General features: G+C 41.3%; 1 protein-coding gene across 5 annotated transcripts in view; it reads left to right on the forward strand.

Annotated features, from left to right (window-relative positions):
• The window catches only part of MSANTD3 (Myb/SANT DNA binding domain containing 3), a 35307-nt gene extending 18301 nt beyond the window's left edge, over positions 1 to 17006 (forward strand). For 3 of the 5 annotated variants that reach the window (XM_076008879.1, XM_012768982.2, XM_020289368.2), the window contains 3 exons: positions 7755 to 8205; positions 14379 to 14450; positions 15832 to 17006. In XM_076008879.1, coding sequence (XP_075864994.1) covers positions 7788 to 8205; positions 14379 to 14450; positions 15832 to 16241 — 900 coding nt within the window. In that variant the 5' untranslated portion in view covers positions 7755 to 7787 and the 3' untranslated portion in view covers positions 16242 to 17006. The remainder of the gene's footprint in view (positions 1 to 7754; positions 8206 to 14378; positions 14451 to 15831) is intronic. The other 2 variants (XM_012768986.3, XM_020289369.2) reach the window with 1 other exon arrangement.
• Positions 17007 to 22157: the final 5151 nt, after the last annotated feature.

The raw sequence follows: 22157 nt of genomic DNA on the forward strand, positions 1-22157 counted from the left end.
AGGAAATGATTATTTTATGATAAATCCTTTATAAAAGGAGAAATTTAAAATAGTAAAACATCTAGCAATAATTAGTAAAAACAAAAATACAAATAGCAAGCAGGTTGGTTTCAGAATATATTCCACAAATATGTATTGAGTGCTTGCTGTGTACTGGTCACTCTTCAAGGAGCTGTAGTCAACAGGAGATCAGATCATCTGCTTTAGCCATTTCACCTGGAACTGCTTAACTTGCAGAGTTAAACCTGTGTGTGGGCCTTAAACAAAATAGCAAGATCATCTAAAATGCTGAGATCACTTTGTTGTAATGTTCTATTTCATTGGCCAGTAGCTCCACTAGGCTCATAAATAATCAGAAAATACCATCTATGTGTCTTTGGCAGTGAACTGTGGAAATTAGGTTGCAGATAAAACATTTTAATGGCAGTGCTAACATGGACGGCCAGCACTGGATGGGACTTTAGAGAACACCCACTTTGGCTTTATAATTTAGAGATGAGGAATCGACAGGGAGGAAAGAGGATGTGCCCAGTGTCACAAAATGAGTGACGGAGTTGAGAGGAGTGCCTTTGAGTTTTCAGATATGTCATGGGGGAGGCTTGAGGGTATCTAACAAAAAAGGCATCTTGATGGGCAGAGGCCTCCAAAAGAGGAGATATGAGGGGAGGGGTTGAAAGCAGATGATGGAGTTTTGCTTTTATTTTTATTTTTATTTTTTTTTTGAGACAGAGTCTCACTTTGTCTCTCAGGCTAGAGTGCCATGCCATCAGCCTAGCTCACAGCAACCTCAATCTCCTGGGCTTAAGCAATCCTCCTGCCTCAGCCTCCCAAGTAGCTGGGACCACAGGCATGTGCCACCATGCCCAGCTAACTTTTTCTATATATATTTTTAGTTGGTCAATTAATTTCTTTCTATTTTTGGTAGAGATGGGGTCTTGCTCAGGCTAGTTTCAAACTCCTGACCTTGAGCAGTCCGCCTGCCTCGGCCTCCCAGAGTGCTAGGATTACAGGCGTGAGCCACCGCGCCCAGCCCAGAGTTTTGCTTTTAGACCCTCCTCTGTTACTAGGGCTCTGCAAGCCCTTGTTTTGCTCTGAGCCTCAATTTCCTCAACTGTAAAGTGAGCAGATTGGACCAAGGTTCTTTTTTAGTTTAAAAGAAAGGTTATTTTTGAGATGTTGAGTCAGGAGACAGGTGGCAGACCAGGATAGGAAATAGCCTTTATCTCTGTAAAGCAAACTGATTGTTCATAATTGTTGCCAGGCCTTCCTTGAGGGGAGGGTTGCCACATTGCCTTTAGCTCACCCACTTCTGTGTATGTTAAGTATTTCCCAACTTGTGGTCCTCCTTTGTCTTAAAGCTAATTTGAATTCCAATCTATTCAAGTAGGAATCAAGGTTACTGTTCTAGATCCCCCTAATCATGGAGTATTTTCCCTAGGCTTGTCTCTGTCACTGTGCTTTTCACACTGCCTTGTCAGCAGCCTGTCCCACATACACACATTGCATTGTTTTCAAGGGACTGTGATCTCGATGTTGAGGAATACTGTTCTCTGTGATGCTTGCACAGAGTAGATGCTCAGTTAATCCTCATGTACCCTCATTGCCTCCTCTTTTGCTCTCCTACCCTAGTGTGGACACACACATGTCCTGGTCATTTCTTTCTTTGAAACAGGAGGTATGTAACTCCTCCTTTCTAATAACATTGTCCCCACTCGGAGTCCTGGCCCTTTCTTATCAATTATTTATATGAATGATCGCCTTCAGCTCTCTCTGTTCATATCCTGTACATTCTTAAAGATCTGGCTCAAATATCATCTTGTTTTTAAAGAATGCAAATTAACCTCTTCATTTCTCTGAACACTCAAGGTACTTTGTCCTCTATTATGGTGTCTGTTTCAGTGTGCCTCTTGTTTTAGTTGTCAGTTTATGCATGTCAGCACCCTTCAAAGGCTGTAGGGTTCAGCCTGTCCTTGTGTCTCTCATGTACTTTAGAGCTGTGTTGAGCCTTTGGCAGGAGTTTGAATTGTGTGTATGTGAAATAAAGAGCCAATGAGTATTCGAGTGTATACACGGAAGCAGTTTAATATGGGTAGGAAAGATGGAAAGAACTAAAATTTATTGAAGGTCTAGCCTATGTGTGTGTGTGTGTGTGTGTGTGTGTGTGTGTGTGTGCGCGCGCGTTTAGAGACGGGGTCTCTGTCACCCAGGTTAGAGTACAGTGGCACAATCATAGCTCACTGCAGCCTCCAACTCCTGGGCTCAAGCAGTCCTCCTGCCTCAGCTTCCTGAGTAGCTGGGACTATAGGTGTGCACCACCATACCTGGATATTTTAAAATTTTTTGTAGAGATGGGGTCTTGCTGTGTTGCCCAGGCTGGTCTTGAACTCCTGGCCTCAAGCAACGCTCCCAAAGGGCTGAGATTACAGACATGACCCACTGCGCCCATCTAGTCTGTGCTTCTTTATTCACATTGCAAGACTGTTGTGTAGTGGGAATAAGATAGGGTAGGGGGGTATAACCCTACTTTTCCAATGAAGCATTAGATGTTAATTGACTTGCCTAAGATCACACAGCTTGGTGAGTGCTAAAGTCAGGATTTGAGCCCAGGTTTTCTACATCGTGTGTCTTCATTCATTTTACTTCATTTCACAGCAGTCCATTAATATCCTGACATCTGTCAGTTTCCAGTGCCACAGCTCTTCAGTCATGGTGCCCATTCTGAGTGTTAACTTCAGATAACTCCCATTCCATACAGGAATCACAGCTGTATTAAATGTTTACAGAGGGCCCCCTTTGTTGATGGTCACTGGGCTGAGTGTTGGACTATGAGCATGTGTAAGAATGGGTAGCACACTGTCCAGGAGGACAGCAGACACCAACGGTGATCACTCATGGGCAGAGCTGGGGGAAGGGAAGTCTAGTCCATCTCTAATAAAAGCTGATGCAGCAGGGAAAGCTTGTTATGTTATCATCTATAATCAGTTGTGGACATTGCTGAATAGTTTTAAGCTAGAATGTGCTTTCTAGCCTAAAAGTTTCTATTAATAAGCTTTGCCGGGGAGATATCTTACTTTGGGAAGCGTTCATTTATTTACGTGCCCAAGCAGAATGTCAGCATTCCCCTGAGGCTGAGCGCTCCCCATTTTAAAAGCTCCATAAGATTTCTCCAGTTACTTTCCAAACATACAGTCTTATCAGATTAACAGCAGAAATTATTTTAGTGCTCTGGTTAGAGTGAGAGGTGTACACCTTGTCGGGGGATTGTGAACCCTAGATTTGAGAGAAAGAGGGAGGGGGTGATGGAGCCTGGCAGGGGAAGAGCCAACAAATAGAGGTGGATGGAAACAAGCACAGCTCCACCTCTGTTGCTCTAACCTAGGACCTTTCCGGCTGACAATTAGAGTGCTAATGGCTGTAATTGAGCAGGGGAATAGAGGTTGTCACTAGGTCTGAAAGAAGAGTGCTAATAAGCACAGCAGAGAGGAGCATGGCCGTTGGAGTCAGACTTGGGTAAGTCAGACCACTGAGTATTCATGTGACCACAGTAATACTGAGCCGCAGTTTTCTTATCTGGGAAATGGGAATAATAATTAGTTTAGTGGACATAAACAGCCTACTTCATGAGGTTGTTGGGAATCCATATGGGACCTCTGGAGTACAGTGGCTCATAACAGAATCCCTTTATAGCCCTGCAGAACACAACCACAAGGCCCAGGGAGGCCTGCTGTTCTACGAAATTAAGCAAAGTAAATTGGTAACTCTGGATTTACTTAGCTAGTGATTAAATAACAGTTTAGTTAATAGGCTGTTAATGGTCCCCAGGTGTTGGTAATTCTGAGTATTTGCTTTTGAGAGCAGTTGTATAATTTCTTCTGGTACTTTAATATATTTTTTTTCCACAGAAAATATTGAAGTGTAACAAATGATGCTCTCAGGGGCTATTTTTGGGAGGATTAATGATATAGTGCATATTAAACATTTGGTATAGTATCTAACCCACAATAAGGGCTCAATGAAAGCTATGTGCTATTGTGTTATTATTGCTATTATTACTTTGAGACTCAGCCGGCCCGGTTTAGACCAAGATCCTTTGCGAAACTTAGACTCCCCACAAATCCACCGCCACCTGGTGGCAGTTAGTGGTACTGCACACATTGTGAGTAAGAATTATTAAATTGCTTGGAATTTATTCCATGTAATTTCAATCCCACCAAGTATCACAGGGACTTTGTTCAGTGAGGGTGTGGCTTATTTGCCTGAGAGCTGAAATTCATATATAATTAATCAATGAAGTGACATTTTTCACCTCCTTAGTTGGCATAGAATAAAAAAAAGTGTTAACAGAGAGAGTAAATGAAGTGGGGACATGGACATCCTCCTGTGCTGTTAGTAGAAATGTAAGTTGGCACACTGTTTTACAAGGACAAGCTGGTCCTTGTAAGTCTTAAGTGTTTTCCTCTTTTGTGGCAGCCATTCCTCTTCTAGGAATCTCTTGAAGAAAAATAAGATAAAAAAGTATTTATTTAGAAAGCTGTTAAGGTATGAAGTCTGCAGGGGGAGGGAATTCTCAGACAGTGATTAAGATATACAGAAGTAAAGTTTATCTTCCTGAGGAAGAAAGAAAGGGAGAGAGAGAAAGAAAGAGAGAGTGGCTACCACAACACAAAGAGGGAGGAAAGGAAAGTTGTTTGGTGTCTTTAAAGGGTAGAAATGGCTTTTTTTCCCTCTGCTTCAGGGGACTGATAACAAAAGCCGCTGTGAAGCTGCTGTGTTGGCTTTTTCTGTTTCTCATGTAGCAGATTGATAGCAGAAATTAGTTTCTTTCTTCTTGATGGCGGGAGGCATCTGGTACTGTGTCTTCATGAGGAAGCAGGGAAAGCTCGCACTCCTGCTGTCTGCTCAGGAACTTTTTCAAGGCTGAGAAAGAACTCAGATAACAAGTTAGGCCCACACATGTTTTAATTAAACAAAGGGTAGTTGTGTTGTGAGTTTATTTCTCTTACTTTCTATTTGATAGTTTATTTTCCTCTGTTAGATTGGTTATTAGTCAGACCATCTTTCAAAAGTATATGTCTGTGTGTATATACATTGAGAATGAATCAGACTTCTCAATCCTTGTAGCAGTGATTCTTAGAAAGAGCAGGGCCCAGGGAAAGTAGGCATACGGACATCTCCTGGGGCAGAGGTGTTGGGGTGGGAGAATCGGATCCGAATCTGCTCTGGGAGCTGCATAGTTTAAGAACATACACTGTACCTGTCGATTTCATAATGCAAACTGCAGAAAGTGATGTTGAACATGGACATCTTGGCAGAGATAACATAGATGAGATATATGGGGCATTTGTTAATAAATTTCAGTTAGGGGAACATTGGCTTATAGGAAATAGTAGTATTGATGAAGGCAAAAAATTTGGGACCTTTGGGGATGAAGGGGCCTGGATTGGATGTCGTATGGATATTAGAGCAACGTGGTCAAAGCACAGGCCTGGGAATTTAGGGGTGTGGGGCTATATCCTCAAAGATAAATGTTCCCTCGTTTAGCTTTGCTTAGGAGCTGAGGGCCAAACTACCTTTGACATGTGTCTAAATCTCTCAATTTCTAATGCCTGATGTATCCAGTATGAGTGTGAAGCTGGGTACCTGGTGTTTGGAGACACTGATCACACTAGTACATCATTCTAACAACCTTTGGGATGAGGTGGGGCATGATGAGAGACCCTGACCAGGTTCTGTCACCCTCACATAAAGCCCACACCCCTTGGCCTTAATTTCAAGGCTCTCTGATGTGGGCCAGTCCCCTCCAGCCTCAGTCTAACAGATTTCAGCCAATTACAGCTCCAGTAACCCCTCCCCAGGCATAGTGTGTGAAGAGCTGGTTTGTAAAGTATGATTTTAAATCAGTGTACCATAAATTTAAAAGCCACAGCCTTTTCTCTCCTACCTTTTTATTATGGAGATTTTAAAACATATGCAAATATTGAGAAAATAACAAAGCACCTTTGTGTACCCATCACCTTTGATTTCACATTGTTCAATTTTTGGCTAATGGGACTCCTTTCGAACTGGTTCCTAATTCTTTTGATACAGTTGGTCAGTTTTAAATGGTCTATGTCATCAGTGTCTTGATGCTTGCCCATTGCTCTGACAAATCAGAGGCTTGGAGAACGTAAGAAGGACAGGGAGTATGTTGGCCCCTTCTGACAAGGGGAGCAGATGATGCTTACTTTATCACTGCAGTCAGTGTTGCTTAACTACATTTTTGCCTTAACATATTTGAGAGATTAATTTTATGGGAAGCTTCTTGTGATTAAAAGATGTGGGAAAAGTGTGGAGTCCTAAAACGCACATAGGTTTCATACCCTTCACTGGAATAAGATATTGACTAAGCACCTGTTGTGTGAAAGAGGCTGACTCGGACTGTGGAAGTTGGCAAGGTGACTTAAGAGAGTCATGGCTGAATAATTTGGAGTCACCCAAGGTGAGAGCCCAAGAAATAGTTGTGGAATGATTCTAAGAATACCAGACTACTAGGGTGGGTCAGTTTCTGGACTTTCCATGTTGCCATCTTTGTGATCTTGTACAATCCTCTTTAGCTTTCTGACCTTTAGTTCCCACAACCATAAAGAAGAGCACTGGACTCAACCGTTAAGCACCCAGGCCCTTTCACTTCTGAAATTATATAAATTATTTACATAGGATTCTGTACTTTAAAAAGTGGCCCTCAGACCTGAGGGATCACAGACTCACTCCAGCCTCTCATTTGATTTTTATTTTATTTATTTATTTTTTTTGAGACAGAGTCCGTTTTGTTGCCCAGGCTAGAGTGAGTGCCGTGGCATCAGCCTAGCTCACAGCAACCTCAAACTCCTGGGCTCAAGCAATCCTGCTGCCTCAGCCTCCCCAGTAGCTGGGATTACAGGCATGTGCCACCATGCCCAGCTAATTTTTTCTATATATATTAGTTGTCCAATTAATTTCTTTCTATTTATAGTAGAGACGGGGGTCTCACTCTTGCTCAGGCTGGTTTTGAACTCCTGACCTCAAGCAATCCGCCCGCCTCAGCCTCCCAGAGTGCTAGGATTACAGGCGTGAGCCACTGCGCTGGCCCAGCCTCTCATTTTAAAGATGAAGAAGCTGAGGTTGCTCCAGGAGCATGACCTATTCAAGGTCACAGACATAGTGATGGAAATGTCAGGTCTTTTGGAGTGAATTTTTTTATTTTTATTTTTTATTTTTTTTACTTTTTTTGGCAGACTGTCATCTCAAATGGAGTGATTTCTTGATGATTCTGAAACTTGATAGTGTTCACATCATGTTATATTTGATTACACAGTGGCTTCTCCTGTCTTTAGCTGTGATGAAACTTTGAGAAAGCTGTTTAGTTCCAAAGCTGGCTAACATTGTGATTTGGGGGAATAATCAGTTTCCTAACATTAAGCAGGAATAAATTAAGAAATTAGAGTTCCATATAGATGGTCAACTTTTCTCCTGTTGCTGTTATATGCCAGATACTCACAGTATGGCCAAGACCTACTGGGAGATCTACTTTGAAGTCAGACCCCGTTCCTAGTACGTTTCTGAATATTTTCCTGAGTTCTGAATGTCACAATTCAACATTAATGGAAAAGAAAGTACTGTATTTCAGACAAGGGTATTAAGTCAGTGATTAAGCTTAAGTGATTTGCAGGTGTTTTTTTTTTTTTTTTTTTTTTTTGCTGGCGTTTGTAATTGTTGTTTCAAACTTCCTTTTACAGGATAGCTAACAGCCAGGAGAAATTTAGTGGAAAATGCAAAACAACGAAATTATAAAACCTGCCAAATACTTCTCAGAGTTGGAAAAGAGCATTTTGCTTGCTTTAGTAGAAAAGTACAAATATGTGCTGGAATGTAAGAAAAGTGATGCGCGAACTATTGCCCTCAAGCAACGTACCTGGCAAGCGCTTGCCCACGAATACAACTCTCAGCCGAGCGTATCGCTGCGGGATTTCAAACAGCTGAAGAAGTGCTGGGAGAACATCAAGGCTCGGACCAAAAAAATTATGGCCCATGAAAGGAGAGAGAAAGTAAAACGGAGTGTCAGCCCACTTCTGAGTACCCACGTCTTGGGGAAGGAGAAGATTGCCAGCATGCTGCCGGAGCAGCTCTACTTCCTGCAGAGTCCTCCGGAGGAAGAGCCCGAATACCACCCTGATGCTGCAGCCCAAGGTATCCGTTCCTGACGCCAGTTTGCACGCTCTCATTGGGCTCCTGTTGGATATTTTAATTTAAAAATCTTTCATTTTTTAGGGAATTTCTAAAAAAAGAAACTTTCATATCAAACTTGATTTTCCTAATTCAGGTTCTCAGGATTATACAGGACATTAAAAGTCATATAGTACATAAAGACAAAAGTACTTGTTTATATCTTTGTGTTCTCTTTCTTAAAGACTTTATTACTTATGCATAAGGAAAAATAAGGGGCTGCATTAATAGTTATTAATGAGGTACTTCAGTTGCTTATCTCAAGCTGTCTCAAATATATTAAGGAGCATTTAATGAGGATTTATATTCATTTACTCAGTCTTACTTTTTTCAAAAAAATATTTTTGAGGACCTATTATGTGCAAAGCACTTCATTAAGTCACTTAAAAGGCCATATTCAAAAAGTGAACTCTTTCAAACTTTAAAAGTTAAGTACAGAGACTAATATAGCAGACACCGAGTTAGCATTCACCCAGATTAAAAACCAGCATTTCTACCCACTATAATATCGTGATCCACAGTTTTGGTTTGTGAGACTGCAGGGATCTTGAGAAATTCTGGAAAAAATTTTAATATGCTTCCATTGAAAAGAGAAAAATATGCCATGCATAATTCTTAGGGAAGGATAAAACTGTCATATAGAGAAAGATGCAATGTTAGAGTGTCATAGCTTCACAAAGTCAGAATTTAGGGGCTATTGATACATCTTCAGATAGGGGGAGGGTGGAAATGCATGGAGATTAATTTCCAACAATTCCTCTTTTCAGTCAGGAGTGGCCAGTTTATAGAAAGGTTCATTGTGGTTTGTAGAAGAAAGACCTTGAAGCAGAGGAAGGTTTCTGGAGGGGGCACAGAAGGTTGCGCAGAAGGTGCTGCAAGGACCCAGCAAACACTTGACCAGGAGAATCTGGTTCTTGGCTTGCAGGATGAGAAATTCACTTGTCAGCATCCCCAGAGTTAGACAGAGCTCTGAGGAACTGGCTCCTGTTAATTAAAAGTCACAAGAAACTGTCTAAAATCAAGAATGTTATCTGTGCAGGGTGAAAAAGATAATTATGGAGCAAACTGAATACATGTTTTTGATTAGCACCTTTCCCCCACACAGAGGGAGGTGATCTGGGGAGCTAGATTACAATTAAAAGTTTGCTTGCTGATCATTTGACCAAGGTTAAGTCCAGGGAGCCAGTTGGGTAACCACAGCCGGTTGACATCATGAACCTCATGCATCGTTTTCCACTCTAGGAGCCTTGTGTCTGGGGGTTGGTTCTTGAGTTCTCGAGGCAGGGTACCTCCTAGCAGTGCTTGTATGGGCACTGCCAACTGTCTCTTCCCCCTCATCCTTGCTGCTTCTGTAGTGCACTGCTAATTGACAGTGTCCCTGCTTTGGAGAAGTTTATAGCTTCAGCCAGTTAACACTCCATCTGGCTGGCCTCTGAGCCACTCGGTTCCTGTGAGGGAGAGGTCTGGGGGAGGAAGAGAGGTGAATCAGCAGGGCCGATTTTCACATTGCTTATGTTGCTGAGAAAGAAGCTGCTGTGAACTGCTTTTAGTTCATTTTGTAAATATTTAATCTGGATTACTGTGTGTTGATTTCATAGGGTTCTTAGGGCTCAGACAGTCTTATTTCCCCTTTTTCAAATTCTGGGGTAGGATCTAGAAAGTTCATCCCATAAATTTTTTTCTCTTTCTTTTTGGAAAAAATGATATAATTCATTTAATCATAAATACAATTTATAAATTTCCAGCAATAAGGGAATAAATATGGATTCTCGGTGTCTTTCCTTTGTGGACATTTACTAGAGACTCATTGTAAAAGAGATTTATAAGCCGGGCACGGTGGCTCACGCCTGTAATCCTAGCTCTTGGGAGGCTGAGGCGGGCGGATTGCTCAAGGTCAGGAGTTCAAAACCAGCCTGAGCAAGAGCTGAGACCCCGTCTCTAGTATAAATAGAAAGAAATTAATTGGCCAACTGATATATATATAAAAAAAAATTAGCCGGGCATGGTGGCTCATGCCTGTAGTCGCAGCTACTCGGGAGGCTGAGGCAGAAGGATCGCTCGAGCCCGGGAGTTTGAGGTTGCTGTGAGCTAGGCTGACGCCACGGCACTCACTCTAGTCTGGACAACAAAGCGAGACTCTGTCTCAAAAAAAAAAAAAAAAAAAAAAGAGAGATTTATTTCATGTTGGATGTTCATGTATATATATGACACTGGAGACTTCCCTTTTTACTGGTGATTATTAAAATACAGCCAAATACTACTCCTGTTTCCAGGTCACGTCTGGAGGGCAGTGGAGAGAGAACCTTGGTGCCTTGTCAGTTGGGAAGTGTGTCCAAAGTAATCTGTTAATGTTAGTAGTTAAGGTACTATAGAACTCTTTCTATACATTCAGACAGCCTTGACTTTATTTCACTCATTTTGCATTTCAGTTTTCTTTCAAGAAAGCAAAAGAAGCCTGAAATTGTCAGTCATCCCTTCTAGGACTTGATGGGGAAAAGGTTGAAAATCTACAGGGTTATAGCCCTCATACATCATGTGTATTTGACATATGGAGAGAGAGAGAGAGAGAGAGAGAGAGTGTGTGTGTGTGTATGTGTGTGTTACCTTTATTTTTCTAACACGATTCTGTCCAGTACAGTAGCCATAAGCCACATGATGCTACTAAACATTTGAAATGTGTGTACACCAAAGTAGACCAAATTGAGATGTGCTATAATTGTGCATACCACATTTTGAAGACTTTTTTGAAGTGCCCCCAAAATAAAATATCTCGTTAATAATTTTTAAATGATAATATTTTAGATATACTGGATTTAAAAATATTACCAAAATTAATTTTACCTATTTCTCTTTGCTTTTCTTATGTGGCTCTGAGAACATTTAAAATTATATATCAATATCCTCATTAGTATAGTGGTTAGTATCCCTACCTGTCACACAAAAGACTGGGGTTAATAAAATTTTTAAAAAGAAAAAAGAAAAAAAAATTAAAAAGTTGAATAAATTATAAAAAAATTATATATTAATATATAGCTTATATTATATTTCTGTTGGACAGAGCTGTTCCAGCACCTTACAGGGCCTATGACAGAATTAGGTACTCAGAAATTTGTTGAAATTTATTTTAAAACTGTTAAACAGAATGGAGCCTAGTAGTATTCCACTAGAGGCCTCCCTCCAGCTACTTTTTGATGTGAAATGGTTTCAACTGTGTCATCTTGATCACCATCCCCTGTATTTGAACACAGTAGTCTTAAAATTTAACTATAGCACTTAAGATTGTATTTGCAAAACAAAAACAAACCCAGTGAGTCCCCTGCATATCTTAAAACAATGTACACACTGCAGATTTTATGCTTCATGCTAACTTGGCTTTCACACTTAGCTTCCATTATCTTTGGGGAACAGGTGTGCAGAACAAACCATGGAAACCAACACAATTGGCTGGGAGTGGCTGGGAAGGCGGGATGACCAAAGGTCAAATACATTTAAGAAAACTAAGCTTTGGAGTAGCACTCAAATGTCTTAGGAGAATTCATATTTAATTTCACATGCTATTATTAAATATGTATGTGCTATAAAGCTATAATTGAATAGTGTGAACATTTCTTAATAAATTCCATTAGTGTTACTGTTTAATTGAATCCTGTTCTTTTGGGATGGGAACTCATGTACAGAGGGCTGAGTTATATTTCTAGTCATGGCACACCAGCCTCACTAGTCTGTGAAAAGCCCCTCTTTTGTGTTAGTCATGTGTGTGTTCTCTTTTTATCCCTATTCCCCACTTTAATTCTCTTCTCCTGTACCTGAGTCATAGTGTATTCTTTCATGTGTTTTATGTGCGTATATTATGCATTTAGATAGGTTTAAAATTATTCTGTAGATATCATTTTTTCTCCTTTTTCCACTTAGAGTAATGTTTTTAAGATTAATTCCCATTGCAGTGTGTAAATCTAAATAGTTTCTTTTAGTTACTGTATTATATTACACATATGCATCCACACGTCTTATTTATTCATTTTCCTAGTCTGTCCTATTTCCTATGTTCTGTTTAGAACTGGGGTATGGCCTGTACACAGTTTCCTTCCCATCGTTTTGCTGCCATAGTAGGCTTTTTCTGCTGAGATTAAGTTTATTTGAATTGCCCAAGTGAAAGAACATCCCCTTGGCTGTGTTCTCTGGTTCCAGGAAAGCTCTGAGGCCTTCCTACCCTTTTTGCATAAGATTGAGTTGTTTTCTACTTTTTGTTTTACCTGTGAGAGGAATTACATGGTAAGTGTTTGCAGCAGGTTGCCATTCCCAGGCTAGTCTTTTTCCAATTAAGAGAAGATTCTTCCCATCTGAACACTAGCTTCTATTCATTGGAGCTAATATTTGTGTGAAAGTTAATTAACTATTCCATCGGGCTTCTGTAGTCTTAAGCCCCATCTTCTGCCAGAGTCTTACGAGGCCTGGCTTTTTTCCTTTACAATTTGTATATTAGCACTCATTTAAACTAAAAAGAATAGTTTGAAAGTAGTAGAGTCATTTCTCTGCTCCCAGACACGAACATACTGTTTGAATGTTCATGGCTCTCAAAATTGGGAGGTCATACTGCAGACTATACACCCATATTCTTTATAATAGATGGTTTTGTAGTGGATTCAATTTGGAGGCTGCATTTAAAAATATATAAGGGATGAGCTGAACAAGTGGAATAGTAGCAGGCCGGGTATTGTAGTGGTTGAGCTTGGATTTTGGTGTCATTCTGATTTAGATTAGAATCCTTGTTCTTTCAACTAGCCAAATGACCTTGGATATTGTATTTGGTTTGCTATAATAATTCCTCCCTCAGAGGGTTGTTGTAAGGATTAGATGAGGTAATGCTGTTAGAGCACTAGTCTAGTACTTGATTAGCTGCCCAGAAAATGGTAGCTACTGTCATCACCACCATCCGGTCCCTAAAGCCTGAAATTGTTGAGATAAAAGTGAGCATTTAGAAATTGGGAGAGACAGCATTGTGAGGGGATGAACTTTAAGAACTCAGAGGAGTATCCCGAACTATCCCCTGGAATGAAATCAAAAAGAAAATTGACTCACGGGAGTGGGGAACCTGCAGCCTTAAGTCCACATGTGGCCTTCTAGGTCCTTAAGTACGGCCTTTTGACAGAATCCAAGTTTTACAGGACAAAATCCTTTTATTAAAAGAGGCGCAGCAGAGAAAGATGAAGCTTTTCTTGCCTCCTTTGGTGCTTAAAAAAGAACAATGTTAAAATCAGAAGGCTGCAGGTTTCCCACCTCTGGAGAGGTACCAAAAAATGTCTAATGTGTCCAGTCTTCAGAGAAGACATTTTGAGATCCAAAACTGGAAAGGAAGCAGGTGGGGTAAGGCTCTTCACAGTCAGCATTCACATCTGAGGGCCCCTAGCTTCAGTGTTAATTTTTTCCCATTCCTTTGTCCTGTGCCTCGGTTACTCAGAGCACTGTTCTTTCCCCATAGTTGGGTTGTGTGTATGTGGGAAGGGTGTGACCCACTGCAGACCTTTCGCCACACACACATCTCTGGACCAGGCCCTGTGCTGGGTTCTCCAGGAGGACGAAGAAGAAGCAGTCTCTGTCTTCAAGTGTTAAACCACCAGTTTTAACAAATGCTCTGCCAGAGGTGGGCCCAGGAGGCAAAGGGGGCACGAAAGAAGAACATCTAGTTGAAGCCAGAGCTGTTAGAGTTGGGAAAGATTCCTGGGCAGACATTTTCATTATTTCTGGAGGGCACATAAGTAGTTTTTGGTTTTTTTTAAGCATGAAATTAGGTTTATTGAGGACAGAAAGGATTATAAAACAAGAGCAAGATACAGGTTTCCAGAACAAGAGCAAGATCAATTCTTTTTTTTCCCTTAACCTTATTTTCCAAAAGTAAGATTTTTTTTTTTTTTTTAGCTTTTCTTTAATCTTAATTAGGAACTAGTTGCAGTTGTTACTTTACCCCTTAGAGTGAAATAATTAAACAGTGGCCATTTTCCTTTTATTAACAGTGTTTTATAAATTAGGTTTCCCCCAGTAGCCATTAACCTCCCCGGCATCCCATCTTCCAGAATAATGGAGTGGATATAATAATGTACTCAACTCTGTTCATAAATTGATATGATTTTTCTCCATAGAGAAGATTCTTACTACTGGAAATGTAAAGCTTCTCAAGAAAGCCTTGGAGTCACAGCTAGAAGACTCCATGGGTGAGTGGAGTTAGTGGTTTCCTTATGGAAACTCCCTAATTGACCTATGAAAAAATAAGGGAAACATGGTACCTACCAAAAGTGGCATCCTTTTGCAGTGGTATATTCTCTTCCCTTTGTATTCAAGGGTTCAGGTGATAAATATTTACTAGGCTTCAACTGAGTACCAAGCAAAGTAACTGGTACCCAAGGATAAAAGAAATGAGTAAGTCATGGTGTCACAACAATACTAGTGTGCGTCAAGTGCTGTAGCCAAAGCATACACATACATAGAGAAAGGAGAGGAGCTGAGGTCTCATAGACAAGTGGCATTGGTCCTGAATGAGTAGGAGCAGTGGGGTGAGAAAGGGAGACTAGAATGAGTGGAGGGACAGACACTGAGCACAACTTCAAGCTGAGAGAACAATGAGACACAGAATTATGAAAAAAATTCATGACCTTTTAAAGAATGTGAATTGTCTGGTAGGATTAAAGGGTGCACAGAGTATTTTGAAGAGTATGGCAAAAAAGATAAAGGAAAGTTGGGACCAGGTTATGAGGTTACTTAGGATGCATTGAGAAAGAGCCAGAGATGGGAACCCTCAGGAGAAAATGAAAAGGTAACAGGTGAGTGGAGCAGGAGTCTCAGTACATGAAGGAGGAAGGAGGCTTTAGAATAACTTAGTAGAGAGCAATGATTCAGAAGCTAATGGAGGAAAGAAATTTCAAGAAGGATTGTTGAATGCTAGGGAAGAGTTAAATAAAAGGGACATTTAAAAGTGTCCTTGGGATCTGACTGTTGACCCCAAATGGCAGTGCTGGAGGTAGCAGCCAGATGCCGGAGATTAAAAGGAAGTGGCATGTGAGGAAGTTAAGCCAGGGAGTGCAGACTCATCTTTCAAAGAAGAACATTTGTAAGACGGCTATCCAGGGTAAGGGTTAACACCTGCAACTAGTAAACAGCAGTGGCACTCTTGTGAAAATGGAACATAAATGCTTGTGGCTGAATGAGAAGCTGGCAAAGGGTGATCAGACCCACACTGGCCTCATATTGTGGTCTCAATGCTTATCACAGTTGGGTACATTTCAGTTTTAGAATTTATATCAACAAGGCCTCCAATTCTTGATTAGTGTGGTCTTTGACTGGGGAGCCCATACTTAGAAGTTCTAGAAATGACATAATGAAACCCTTTACCATAATTTCTGAAGGAAAATTTGCTCCTGATTTATGGGTTTTTAAAAAGTCAGGTGTGGCCAGGGTACCTGTAGACATGAAGGCCAAAGCAGACACTATTTTAGATACATCCTGTAATGAGGAACCCTGTCATTTGAAATAGGATTGATTTTTTTTTTCTCTGCTTGTAAAATCTTTGAACATATGTTTTCTGCTACTGTTTTTCAGAATCATTTGCTGTTTCAAATAGAGAACTGTGCGATGATGAGAAAGAGTTCATACATTTTCCAGTATGTGAGGGGACCTCTCAACCTGAACCCTCGTGTTCAGCTGTCAGAATAACAGCCAATAAAAACTACAGGAGCAAAACCTCTCAGGAAGGTGCTTTAAAAAAGATGCATGAGGAAGAACACCATCAACAAATGTCCATCTTACAACTGCAACTGATACAAATGAATGAGGTGCATGTGGCCAAAATCCAGCAGATAGAGCGAGAGTGTGAGATGGCAGAGGAGGAACACAGGATAAAAATGGAAGTTCTCAATAAAAAGAAGATGTATTGGGAAAGAAAACTACAAACTTTTACCAAGGAATGGCCTGTTTCCTCATTTAACCGGCCCTTTCCCAATTCACCCTAAGAACTTTGGGGGTGGCTCTCTTGTAATTAATCTGTGTTGGCAAAGAAAGTCTGGAACATGAACTTGCGGTCAGTAACCTGTAACAGAGCTGCGACTAGGAACATTAGAGTGGTAGTAGTCACTTATTTAAGAATACATTCAGGTAAACAGCTGCACCCTATGTACCCCTTAAGTGGCAAAGAAGCTGTTATAGTCTTCTGAAAATTATCACTGAGTGCTATAATTCTGAATGTAATGTCTCTTAATTAGAATTCATACAAGAACCATGTGTGAGTGTTGTTGTATTTTTTTTTTTAATCAAATGCAAGTGTGACTATAAAGGAGTGTGGCTGATTTTTTTCCTTTTTCTTTTCTTTCTTTTTTTAAAACAGCAGAACTTTTCCATCAAATGAATGCCCTTCCATTGAAACTGGCTGTCCTGGGAGGCCCTAGGTTTCTCCAGTAGTGATGCTGTTGCTCAGAACTTGCTAGAGGTCTTTAGGGAACCTCTGTGAGAACTGCAGCGCCTTTTTAATATTTTTTTTTTTGGTGTTATCCTCTGAGTGTGGGTTTTTTTGTTTTTAAACAGCCCAACATTTAGGAGGATATTTTCTAATGTGTCTCATAAACTGCCTTTGAAGCCCTTTCCCCAAAGAGGAGTTCCGAATAATGCCTCCAACAATGGTAGCTTTGTTGGAACTAAGGATGTGACTACTTTGAAGGAGAAATGTTCATTTAGATTTCCACGTTCTGTTATGTTTGTTTTATTAAAAAAAAAGACTTGCAATTTTATAGTCACACTGTGTATGTTTCTTAAAGGTACTGCCTTCCCTCGGTAGTTTCCTCCCAACTTTGTACTACTGAGTTAATGGGTGCCCTTGTTTTTAGTCTTTAGCCACCTGAGGAAAAGCCCTTCCCTCACCGTGCTCATGATGCTAGCTTTGTAGCTGGCGTTACACAGTTAGCAGTGGGCTTTGTGTAGGAATCCATTAACAACATACTTGGAAATACGGATTTATAAATGGGTATTTTGATCGAGCTGTGATACAGCTTCTCCTGGAGCCTGATGTTAAAAACAGCCCTGGGAGCTGGGGACAGCAGTAGCTGGAGGCAGCAAAGTGACACTTAAGTGCCAAGGCAGATCAGCGATTTCTGAGAATGAGATTTCAAGGCCGTGTGGTGGGGAAGGAGGAGTACACGTGGAGGAGTTTATATAAGGGAGTATAGGACGGGGAGTCAGGGCCTGAATTCTAACCCTGTTTCTGCCTCAGGTTGCTTTGTGACTGTGGGTAACTCCTTTTAATCCTTGGCATGGTGTTTCCTGTCCATAAAACAAGGGAGTCGGGCTAGATAACATTCAGAGTCTGCTACAGCTCCTTGGCTGCGGTGTGGTCTGTACAGTCTTGGATGGGTACTGCCAACGTCACAATTGTCTGGAGGGCATGGGTCAGCAGGGAGAAATTGTTTACTGCAGTGACTGAGCTTCCCTCCTTCATAATTTTGTAAGTTCAGTAAGGTACAAATACACTTGCTGTTTATGTACTGCATAAAACTTAAATGGATATGAATTTATTTCATACAGTGAATCATATTTTCAGTATCTTAGAGGAACTGGTTATTTGAAGGAACCCTGTGAAGACTAGTCTTCTGTGAAAGGAAGGATCCTTTTGTAAGGATTTATGTTCTTAATTTAGTTTTTACCAAATGGACCCTTTAGCGAATGAAGCGTCTGGATGAAGTCCAAGCTTCAGTGGCTTGTGGAAGACAGAACTTGACTCTCCACGCGTGCGTACCCCTTCAGGGCTAGGACAGGGAATGGCGCCCTACATATACACCTGAACAGAAGAAAGATTGCCTTTGCTTCACCTAGTGATCCACGTAAAACTCTCCTTAATGTGCAGATTCGGGAGTGGAGCCCGAGATTCTGCATCTTACAGGCTCCTAGTTTGTGCCAGTTCTGTCTGGTCACCTCACTTCTGAGTAGCAAGGTTTCAGAGGACCCTATGAAGTTTTTCTTTATTCTCCAAAAATTTGGCGATTAGACACATCTTTGTTTACAGTGGTGCTAGATATTATATTCTTTCTCTCAGAACTTATGCCTTAGGCACACAAACAACAATGTAGAGCAACACAAAAAATGCTCACACAGTAGTATATTTTAATGGAAATATAAAAGCATTCGAACTAATTCCTAACTGAATAAATAAAGGATAATTAAACCAGCAGCCTAAAGCAACCCTGCTTTACTGTTAATGGTATTTATGAGTTTATAACAGTAGTTTCCAACCTTGGCTATGCATTAGAAACAGTGTTTTATAAATAATTAGTCCCACTGGGTCTCACTTCCAGAGGACTCTGATTCAATTGGCCTGGGTTGGGGCCTTGGCCTATGTATTTTTCAGAGGCTTTAAGAGGGGATTAGGATGCATAATTGGGATTGGAAAACCACCGATGTAGAGTTCATAAATGTGTCTCATTTAATTCTTAATCCTGTGAGGCCATGCAGAAGTTAGGAAATGATAGTTAGGTCAGAGAATAACCACTTGGTGCCAAGCCCATAGGTGGTGTGAATGGCAAAGCAGAACCTCAATCCCAGATCTCTTGACTCCAAATATACAGCCCCACCTGCCTGCCCTTGTGCCATTCCTTAAAGCTCTATCATGAATTTGTTTTGTCCTGAGAACCAGATCGCATCACAGGGTACTTGTTCTAGTATCTTCATTCATGAACAAGAATGACCCAATTCATTTCACTTTTGAGCAGTTTCTTAAGCGAGGTGGAAATGCAATAACCATTTCTTGGTAGGTGCTATAGGGAATAGACTGGTAAATATTAAGACACAGTTCACGTTGGGTGCGGTGGTTCACGCCTGTAATCCTAGCACTCTGGGAGGCCGAGGCGGGCGGATTGCTTGAGGTCAGGAGTTTGAAACCAGCCTGAGCAAGAGTGAGACCCCCGTCTCTACTATAAATAGAAAGAAATTAATTGGCCAACTAATATATATATACAAAAAATTAGCTGGGCATGGTGGCACATGCCTGTAGTCCCAGCTAATCGGGAGGCTGAGGCAGTAGGATCGCTTGAGCCCAGGAGATTAAGGTTGCTGTGAGCTAGGCTGATGCCACGGCACCCACTCTAGCCTGGGCAACAAAAAGTGAGACTCTGTCTCAAAAAAAAAAAAAAAAAAAGACACAATTCACCATCCTCCACCTGCCAAATTATGAACAGAGCCCAGTAGGGGAGAAAAGGGTTGTACACATCTGTTATGTACTTGATCAGTGCATGTCTTCAAATGCCCTTGTATCTCAGAGCAGAGAACTGAGAAGCTTGAAGGAAAGCCTCACGGAAGAGGTAGCATTTTGGCAGTGGAGATTCAGAAAGCAGAGGAACTTCACTAGATGCAAGGTCCTGTTGAAGATTCAAGATGAGGAGACACATAATTGAGAGGTAGTGAGAGCCTGGGGAGTTTCCAAATTGGGCAGTAATGTGATCAGACCTTGCTCCAGGAGGAAGAGTAGAAGATGGAACTGAGTGGAGAGACCACTGGAGTTGGGGATACCAGGTAGGAGGGATTGGCCCTCATTAGGATGAAGTGAAACAGGGTCCCAGAGAAGGTTGTAGTAAAAACAAGAGAGATCAACATGAGGGGCATTGCCAAAGTGGAATCGGTAAGCCTTGGCAGTTGATTGCGTTTGTTGGACAAGAAGCATATGATTTTAAAGCTAGATGTCTGAAAGAATGATGCTGCTGATTGAAATAAAGGAAGAAAGGATGTATTTCTGGCTTCATCCTGTCCTAGGAGAGGCCTTGACACAAACCAGTGCTACTGCCTCACTCTTAGCTTCAAACACCAGTACCTCATGCATCTTCTCTTTGGCTACCAGGTCTTGGCCCTGACTTCTGCTTCTTCAGCTGCCTGTGCTGCCACTTCCACCTGTTCATCTGATACCTTGGCACCTCCCTGCTGGGTCTTGGTCACCCCACTGTGCCAGCAGTACTCCATTGCAGCTGGTGCATGTTGTTTGCCATCTCTTACATTGGCTTCACACTAGAAAGATCAGAAAAGATTCTTTCCCTTGAGTTCCAATTTTTCTCCTGTTGGCATCCACAATTTTTAAAAAAATTTTCCATGTTGTATAAAGGAGCATTGATTGAGAGGGGCTGTTAATTCACATGTGTGCCTATTATGGCCCTTTTTTTCTTTCTTTCTTTTTAATCTCACTCTGTTGCCCAGGCCAGAGCAGCAGGAGTGCAGTGCAGTGGTGCTGCCGTAGCTCACTGCAACCTCAAACTCCTGGGCTCAAGTGATCCTCCTGCCTCAGCCTCTCGAGTAGCGGGGACTACAGGTTTGTGCTGACATGGCTAATTTTTTCTATTTTTGTAGAGATGGAGTCCTGCTCTTGCTCAGCCTAGTCTTGAACTCCTAGCCTCAAGCCATCCTCCTGCCTTGGCCTCCCAAAGTGTAGTATTATAGGCATAAGCCACCATGCCTGGCCATCATGTCCCTTTTATAAAAATTAAACATGGGACCCTACTTTAGAATTTTTTCAGGGAGAATATTAAGATGCATTTTTGTTTTATTTTGAAGAGATGAGAAGAGCAGTGGAAGAGAGGAGGCATGGCAGCCGGGTGCATTTGAGTTGTCAGCAGCCTCTGCAGTGTCAGGTCAATTACATCAGCACTTGGTCTGGACAAGAGAAGAGGAATGATTCTGCCTCCTGGGAATGTCAGAAAGACCTGATAATTACATTTGGCAAAGCTTCGAGGAGTGGCTCTGTAATGCCATTGCTAAGAATTCCCCTTTTAGTAGCATTTCTGGATGTCTGAGCTTTTCAAATGAATGGCACTTGTTTTCTGCTGTGTCTTTCCTTTCTGTTGGACCGGATCCCAGCTGGTCCTCTTGTTCTTCCTCATTTCTGCGCTTTGATATCAGTTCACGTTTTCTCTTCTGTTGTCCTCTTTCCCAGCCCTGTTTCTCCAATCCCTCCTGCACTCACAACAGTTTCTGCTCTCCTTGTTTAGAGGTGGATGCATGTGGGAATGTGTGTGAGGGGAGTGCTTGCCAAAGGATGGCATATTCAACATCTGGTTATCAGCAAGGTAAAGTTTGGCCTTAGACTAGCCAAGCTGTTGATGACTTGCCTCCATGCTGCATCTGCTGCTTTCATGTTGGTAGGACTCAGAAGTCATGGCCAAGGTCATCAGGGATCCAACAAATTCTTTTCCTAATTGTGCCATATATTATGCCTTTCACGATTTACTAATCTCTGCCTCAGTTTCTCCATCTGTGAAAGTGGTGTAATATTATCTACCTCCCTTGAATGTTAGTATATGTTGGTAAAGTACTTTTAAAATAAAGAATGATGTAAAGCATTTTAATATTATTGTTGTCTTTGGGATATGGATGCCCTCCTGTGGAGATGCTGCCCTGTAAGGGAAGTATCCCAGGTGTACCAGGGGTTAGTAATGCCCAGGATATACAACTCACATAACAAATACAAGAGTGTGATTATTTTCTTTATGAAGAAATTCAATATGGCATTTCTTTAAATAGCCCTTTGGTGCATTTGGAATGAGATTCAATTTATAGAAGTGTGATTTATGCAAGATTTTAAAAGAACACATCTATTGAACCTCTATTACCTAATATAATTGTTGGATTTGCAAGCTGATTATTAACCTAACTGTGCAGTTTATCATCATTAGGTGGAAAATTTCAGTTTCTACATTATGCAGATGCCCAGATTGTGTGTGAAGGTTCTCCCACTGCTGGCGCTGATTGGAATGGACAGAATGGTGACCTTGTTACTTTGGAGTGAGACGCTCTGAAGCTCTAGTTCCACTTGTAAAATGCCCTTACAGCACAGCCAGTTTTGGGGCAAAGGACTAACCAATGTATGTTCACTAAACAGCTGGGGCGGGAGGTCTCTATCCATA

This window comes from Microcebus murinus, chromosome 12, assembly GCF_040939455.1.
Source record: "Microcebus murinus isolate Inina chromosome 12, M.murinus_Inina_mat1.0, whole genome shotgun sequence".
Lineage (NCBI taxonomy): Eukaryota > Metazoa > Chordata > Mammalia > Primates > Cheirogaleidae > Microcebus > Microcebus murinus.